General features: G+C 37.3%; 1 protein-coding gene across 1 annotated transcript; it reads right to left on the bottom strand.

Moving 5' to 3' along the window:
* Positions 1-6,872: 6,872 nt before the first annotated feature.
* On the bottom strand, positions 6,873-7,917 carry LOC142544327 (uncharacterized). The gene is made up of 3 exons (XM_075651384.1): positions 7,402-7,917; positions 7,161-7,274; positions 6,873-6,989 (listed from the first exon to the last, which is right to left on the bottom strand). The coding sequence occupies exons 1-3, from the start codon at positions 7,915-7,917 to the stop codon at positions 6,873-6,875; spliced, it is 747 nt and encodes a 248-aa protein (XP_075507499.1).
* Between the last annotated feature and the right edge of the window lie 607 nt (positions 7,918-8,524).

Genomic DNA, 8,524 nt, shown 5'->3' with positions numbered 1-8,524 from the left:
ATAGGATATCCAAACCCGTAGGTGAGCGGTGAATTCCCCACTACAATGAACTGGCTCCTACATATGTCGCAACTGTACCCAATGTCGCCACCTGATGACTCTCCTGGAACCGGTAAATGAGTCAAAGCACAGCCCTAGCATATAGAGTCTCAGTGTTGTCCGGGTCGTAAGTACTATTGGTGTACAATCATAACCACGAACTCATCCTCTCGATGAATTATAACCACTTGGAGAGTCCGAGGGAGGGTTGTTCGGTATAATCATCATATGACTACCCATCTGCATGTTTGGACATTTCTATGCCCTTACCAAGAAATGCGGTACACAACATCACAGATGCTAGTCTCGAGCTCAAGCGACCTTTATCCACGTTTTAGGTGGCTGGATCGACTAGGAACGAATTTAGATCATACTGTGTTTACAAATGAGTTTCAACATCGGATTACGATTTGTATTAAAGTTTAATCAAGGTCTTTATCTATGTTGTTCACATGGGTATACAGATAAAAAAATAACAAATCATGAAATAATGAATTATTTAAAATAAATATTATTTATAACAACTGAGTCAATAAAATCCCTAGCCAACAGTTAGCTTATAGGGCATCTACTCTAACAATCTCCCACTTGCCTTAGAGCGAACTACCCATAAACTTTAATCACATTGCTTCTCAAACAATGGTCCTGGCAAGGGCTTGTAAGTGGATCAGCAACATTATCTAGAGAGGGGACTCTTTCGACTGATATATATCCTCTTCCCACAATCTATCAGATGATGTGGAATTTTCTCAGTACATGTTTGGATCGATGATGAGACCTTGGTTCCTTTGCTTGCGCAACGGCACCAGTGTTGTCGCAGTACACCGGAACTAGATCAACTCCATTAATAATAACGCCCAACTCTTGGACAAAATTTTTCATCCAAACTGTCTCTTTGGCTGTTGTAGATACAGTAATGTATTCAGCTTCAGTGGTGGAATCCGTAACGGTGTCTTTCTCGGAACTTTTTCAAGAGACAGCCGCACCATTAAGCATGAATACAAAACCAGAGGTCGATTTCGAATCATCTACATCACATTTGAAGCTAGAATCAGTGTAGCCTTCCAATTTCAATTATTCACTCCCATAGACCATGAACAAGTTATTAGTACTTCTCAAGTACTTAAGAATATCTTTCACGGCCTTCCAATGCATTGGACCAGGGTTCGCCTGATATCTGCTTGTAACACTCAGAGCATAAGCAACATCAGGACGTGTCGATATCATACCATACATGATACTACCAATGGCTGATGCATATGGAATATGTGTCATCATCTTTATCTCTTCATCAGTTTTGGGACACATGGCTTTAGATAGAGTAACACCATGACACATTGGTAAATATCCTCTCTTGGACTCTTCCATAGAGAATCGTTTCAGAATGGTATCGATATAAGTGACTTGGGTGAGTCCCAACATCCTCTTTGATCTATCTCTATAGATTTGTATTCCCAATACTTAGGATGCTTTACCCATGTCTTTCATGGAGAATTTACTTGATAATCATACTTTAGTTGATTGCAGTAATCCTACATCATTTTCAATGAGTAGGATGTCATCAACATGAAGTACTAGGAATGTCACTGCACTTCTATTACCTTTCTTGTACACGCATGGTTCCTCAGGATTTTTAGCTAAACCAAATTCCTTGATAGTGCTATCAAATCTGAGGTTCCTACTCCTTGACGCCTGCTTGAGACCATATATTGATCTCTGAAGTTTGCATACCTTATGCTCACTTCCTACTGATGTGTATCCCTCAGGTTGAGGCATATAAATTTCTTCTTTGATGTCTCCACTGAGGATTGCAGTCTTTACATCCATTTGCCATATTTGATAGTCATACCATGCTGCTATGGCTAGTAGGATGGACTTAAACATAGCAACTGGTTAAAAAGTTTCCTTATAGTTAATTCCTTACCTTTGAGTATAACATTTAGTAACCGGTCTTGCTTTGAAGGTCAATACATTCCCATCCGCCCCAAGCTTTCTTTTGTAGATCCATTTGCATCATATGGGAATGATTCCCTCAGGTGGACCCACCAATGTCCAGACTTGGTTTGAAGAGTCCATCTCAGACTGCATGGATTCAAGCCATTTGGATGAATCAGTATCGAATATTGCTTCTTTAAAGTTCATTGGATCACATCCAACACAAGACTCATCATGGTTTTGTTCATGAAGAAGCGTATATCTAGCAGGTGGTCTAATAACCCTATCAGACCTTCTAGGAGCTTGTACTTGAACCTACTAGTTGTTGGGGATTAGCTTCAACTACTATAGTTGAGGGAGTATCTTGAATTTCTTCAAGTTCTATCATCTTTTCTTTTCTATCTAATAGAAATTTCTTTTCCAAAAAGATGGCATTTCTTGGAACAAACAATTTTGCTTCATTTGGGTGATAGAAATAATATCCAACACAATTCTTTGTATATCCTACAAAGTAGCACAAAGTGGATCTACTATCCAATTTGTCTCCCACTGTTTGTGTAACGCCCCGAAAATTTAAAAGTCTACGCGAACCACATGCACGCAAGTTATTAAATTCTCTTGTATTTTAATTAAATATTTTAATTGCATTAATTAATTATGCTGTGCATATTAGCATATTTAAAATATATTTTTCTACATTGTTGCAATAAAAATATATTTTTTAAAGGTTATTTGAGTTGCGATCGAGGAACGGAGACCGAGGGTTGAAAAATAGAAATTTTTTTTATGAAATAGTTGTTTTTAATTATTTAAAATATGATTGATGCTTTTTCATATTATTGAAAATAAAGAGTTTTGAGGTGATTTTATACGTCGGGACGTAATTTTTATCGGTATTTGATTTTCAACAAAAATACAAGCGTTTTGGCAACCCGGCTAATAAATTCACAAACTTATTGAAGCAAAATTATTTTTAGTATTTTAATTAAACACAATTGGGCTTAATTAATTTTCCTAATGAGCCTAAACCTTTGTTAGTGTTTAATTATTATTTAAACTCAAAATTACCACACAATTTAAATCATAACACACGCCCACCTCTTTTACACAATTCAAACTCTTCCTTTGCACTCCAAGTACATGGCACACACAAGTTAGATTTGAAAGAAAAATTCAAAAGCTTCAAGGGAGTTCAAGCCAAGGTCATTCGTCGCCGTTCGTTGCAATCGTCAACGAATAATCGTACGTTTAAAACACAAAGGCACGCCATATTTCTTTCCTTCAAATATCTATCACACCATAGTATTTATTTAATTGAGTTTTTGCATGAAAAACAAGTGCATCATGAAACAATTTTGTTTTCATATAATATGTGAATTTTTAAGGCATGTATTTGATCCATAATCATGTATATTATGTTATTAAGGGGCTGACATGACTAGGGTATGGATTAAGGGGGTCTTACACGAGTTTAAGAAGTATTATACATGCACGAAAACATGCTTCACACACATGAAAACAAACTGTAACCGTGGGGGAAGAGAAAAGAGAGAGATGTGGGCTTGCTTGGTTTGTTCAAGGGTCATGGGGTCGGCTACTGTGTATGGGCCATGGTGGCTCATCCAGGGCTGGTTCAGGGTCAGGGGTGGTCTAGGTCTAGGGCTGGGTTGGGTCCTAGGGTGGATGGGGTTCGAGCTTGGGGCTGGGGAAGAGTCCACATGAAGTGGGACTCTCCCCCAAGGTGTTGTTCGCTGCTGGGCTTCAGGAGAGGGGTGCAGCAGGGCTAAGGGCGAGTCAGGGTCGGTCCATTAGAGTCCAATGGTCATGGATAGGGGTCAGGCTAGGGGCTGGTGTGGCTGGCTCGCTGCTGGCTTGACCAAAACAAGGAGACCGTGAGGAGAAGCATTAGCGTGCAGGTTGGAGTTTCTGAATTCAGGCGGCTCGCTACTGGGTTCAGGTGCTTGGGCTGGTCTGGGTATGGTCTGAGCATGGTACAAGGTCAGTGAGGGGCAGTACTGGTCGAGGGTTAAGGGGTTGGTTGAGTCCTAAGCAAACTAGGAGTCCTATTAATGTGGAAGGGATTCACGTGCAGAATGGGGGTCTGTCCAGGAGTGTGTGCGTGCAAGTTAGGGGCTAGGTCCAGGGGCCAAGGCTGGTCAAGAGGGTCCCTAGGTGGGGTGGCTCGGGTTTGGCTCGAAGTGACTCGGGCGTGGCTCGAGTAAATTGAGAGATGGCTCGAGTTGATCGGTTACGGGTCAAAAATGAAAATTAAAGAAGAAAAAGTTAAACCTTGGGTCCACGGGTGTGGCTCATGACTTGGAAAGGTAGAATAAATAATTAAAATACTATGTTTAAAGTTTGGGAGCAAAATAATGAGTTTTGGATTTATCCGAGATTTAATCTCTTCACGAAACGCTAATTAACGAATTAATTGAAACACCTAGATTTTGCTTAATAAAAAATTAGGAAAAATTATATTTAAGCTCAAATAATTATTAAAAGTTTAATTTTTTAATTTTGGAATTTTATATTAATGTTTGGTTTAATTTGAGATTAAAACGCATTAATATGTTATATTTAGAGAATAAATTAAAAGTCCTCTATTTAAGCTAAATAAAAATATGAGAAAATTCATGTAAGTTTAAATAATTATTTGAGACATGTTAGAGTCAATGGAATTAAGAAAAATTCAAAAACGTAAAATTTTACGTCCATGGATAAAACGATCATTTTACACCTAGAAATTAGTAAACGTCATGGCAGTGTCCTGAATGCTGTTTTATATGCTAATATGATTATTTCACCTGTTTATGAATTTTTATATGTTAAATTATGATATTTAAATTTTCATGGATATGTATATGTTAAAATGTTATTTTCAAAACGTTTATGGATTTTATGATTTATCGTGGAAATTTAAACGACATGTTGCATACTTGGTCTAAAAAAAAACGTTATATGCATGTTTAAATTTTATAAAGTGATGAGAATATGAAACGTTGAAGAAAGTGAAGTAATTGTAACTAATACGATGATATGTTGGAGATATCGTGAGGGTTATGGTCCCAGTGGAAGCCCGACAATCGTGTTTCCTTGGATGCGGATATGAATATGTATATGTATACGGTGATATGTTAATACATAAGGCCAAGGCCCAGTTGACCGGTGAGAGTGTTGCTGGTGTCCCCTCCGTCCAGTACTGTGGTTACATGTAGATGGATCTATCGCCCAACACGTAGACGTAGATGAACACGAAAGTCACAATTAACGATTTGAATTCAACAAAAAGGAAAAAGAATACATCTACATTGACGATAATATGAATATGAATATGTTGAGGATGATATGAAAAATGTTTATGAAAATGTTCAAGTTTTGAAGTTTATGCATTTCATGAAAAATGTATTTTTACGTAAAAGTATTTTCACTGTTGCTTGTGGTTTTATACGTATTATTTGGTATCAAGAATATGATGTGTTGAGTCTCTAGACTCACTAGGTGTGGTTGATACAGGTGGTTATGATAATAATGTTAATGGCGGTCTTGATGGTTGACTTTGCTGGACTGGAGATGCACATAACCCGAGGACCGACGCTAGTTTTCCGCACTAGTTATGATTTATGATTTTAAGTGATGCTAAATATATATTTTTTACGACTTTTTATTTTTGTTATGAGATATTTTTGAGAGGTTATAGTATGGGCTATAATTTTCAAATAACGTTTTTAGGTTTGGTAAAATGTTTTACGATTTTATGATTCAAACTATTTTCCTTTGGTTTTTAAATGTTAGTTGATTGTATTATTTAAAAAAAAAATGGTGTCAAAGTATTTTCAAGCATATATATGTATATTTTGAATAATGGAAATTAAAGAGGGAAAAAAATAAAATTTCTAGTACGTTTTAAGAAAACGAATAGCAGACGTTTCAGTTTGCTTCACGTAAGCAGGACATCCCCATGTTCTCATGTAAAAATATTTGGGAGTTTTTTCCATCCATATCTCATATGGTGTTTTATCCACTGCTTTAGTATGAACATTATTCAACAACATTTCCGCAGTTTCAAGCGCAAAGCCCCAAAACGATGTAGGCAATTCAGTGAATCCCATCATGGATCGAACCATCTCCATCAAGGTTCGATTTCGACGTTCAGAAACAACTTTCAATTGTGGTGTTGCTGGTGGAGTCCATTGTGAGAGAATCTCATTCTCTTTTAGATAACCCAAAAATTCAGCACTCAAGTATTCTCCACCTCGATCAGATCAAAGTGCCTTAATACTTCTTTATAGCTGGTTTTCTACTTCAGATCTGAATTCTTTGAACTTTTCAAATGCTTCAGATTTGTGTTTCATCAAATAAACGTACCCATACCTCGAATAGTCATCAGTAAAGGTAATGAAGTAGGAATGCCCAAATTTTGTGCTAACACTTAGCGGACCACAAACGCCGTGTGAATCAAATCTAGTAGACCATGTGCACGCTCCACGTTTCCATTGAATGGAGTCTTAGTCATTTTTCCTTTTAGACAAGACTCACAAGTAGGTAGAGAATTTATGTCTGACAAGTCAAACATGCCTTCTTCCACTAGCTTGTGCATCCTTCTTTAGGAAATATGACCTAGTCTATCGTGCCATATTTGTGCGGGATTTGGATCTTCTATTTTCCTTTTGTTTGTTGTTGTTTCGTATGCGCTTGGATATTGTTTAACTGAATATCTTTTCATTTTAAGTTACAGAGATCATTTGTTAATTCATCAGTTCTAATCAAACATTCATTCTTGTATAAATTGCAAACACCTTTAGCAAAAACACAAGAATAACCATCCCTATCAAGCATAGAAATAGAAATAATGTTTTTAACCAATTCAAGAACATATAAAACTTCTCTAAAAAATAACTTCAAATCATTGTCCAAATTAAAGTAATGTCTCCAATGGCAGTGGCATCAACCCTTGCTCCATTTCCGAGTCTTAGAAATGTCTCATCATCTCTAAGCCTCTTGCTTCTTTTCATCACCTACAAATCATTGTATAGATGAGAACCACATCCGGTATCCAATACCCAAGAAGAAGAATTAATAGAAACATTAACTTCAATATAAAATATACCATGGCCAGAACGCTTCTGGGCAAGATACTCCGTACAATTACGCCTCCAATGTCCAGGCTTGTTGCAATAGAAACATACTTGTTCTGACTTATCAGGCTTTGTGGGCCCTGGAGTTGGTTTCTTGTATGGCTTTTTGTTGGGCTTGTTCTTCTTCAGAGGGGCAGAACGTTTCTTGCCTTTATTCGAGGCTACCTTTTCGTACCGGAATAAGAACCCACTAGAAGAACATGTTTTCCTTTTTAATTGTGATCTTATAATTAGTAAGCATATTGACCAACTCTTCAAGGGTGGTTTCAAGCTTGTTCATATTAAAATTAACCACAAATCCATCGAACGAGGCAGACAATGATAGCAAGATAATATCAGTCGAGAGCTCACTAGGAATAACCACGTCGAGTCCCACCAATTTCTCGATGAGCCCAATCATCCTAACACCATGCTCATGGACCGAAGTCCCCTCTCGCAAGCGTGTAGTCATGATTTCTTTAACAGTAGCATGTCTCTCTGAACGAGTTTGTACAGAATACAATTCTTTCAGATGAAGGTTAATGTCAGCAGCATTCACCGCCTCCTCGAACCTCCTCTGAAGTTCATTCGACATAGAAGCCAACATGTAGCTCTTAGCTTGAAGATCATGGTCCCACCATTTCTCAAGCTTAGCTAACTCAGTCCGACTGATATCAGGAGCTGTCTCCTTCGGTGGTTTCTTATCAAGCACATACGCAATCCTTTCGGATTTCAGAACAATCTTTAGATTTCGAAACCAGTCATAATAGTTAGGGCCAGTCAATTTTTTTTGATCGAGAATGATTGAAAGCGGGTTACGAGTAGTCATCGTAAATATACTGAAAATGAAAACAGATAATGGTTATTGATAATTTTAAAATAATTCTAAGATATAAAATATGGATTTTATTTTATAAATTTCCCTCCCACTATTTTGATATTTCCACCACCCACTGATGAAAAAAGGAAATCGTATTTCCTAAGTGGGCACGTAGAATAAAACTATCCAATTATATTCCCGAATAATAACAGCAAATTATAATTTCTAAAAGGTAGAATCCAATTGCATCCCTATGCAACCTCCGCGTGTTTCGCCTCACGTTTAATAAGGACACAGTAATATGACGCCGTTTATTTTCACGTGTCATACCGACCCATCGATATTGAATTGTAGTGGACGGTCGCCATGAGTTCCCCCAATAATATAAGCCGAAGTCATGGGAGTTCCACTCAATTCACATAATATGTCCGATGGAAGTCACAGTTTTCCGGCGTCCAGTCCTCCCCAATAATATGAGCCAGACACTATCCGCGGGTAGCGATCAACATCAATCGTGTCAACTCGATCATCCTTCATGTATTTAATATAAACTATTAACATCAATTAATTAAACAAATTTAATTAACTAATAAATCATGTATCTAATAATTTTATC

Source organism: Primulina tabacum, chromosome 5, assembly GCF_025594145.1.
Source record: "Primulina tabacum isolate GXHZ01 chromosome 5, ASM2559414v2, whole genome shotgun sequence".
Taxonomy (NCBI): domain Eukaryota; kingdom Viridiplantae; phylum Streptophyta; class Magnoliopsida; order Lamiales; family Gesneriaceae; genus Primulina; species Primulina tabacum.
This window is presented reverse-complemented; position numbering and strand designations above follow the sequence as displayed.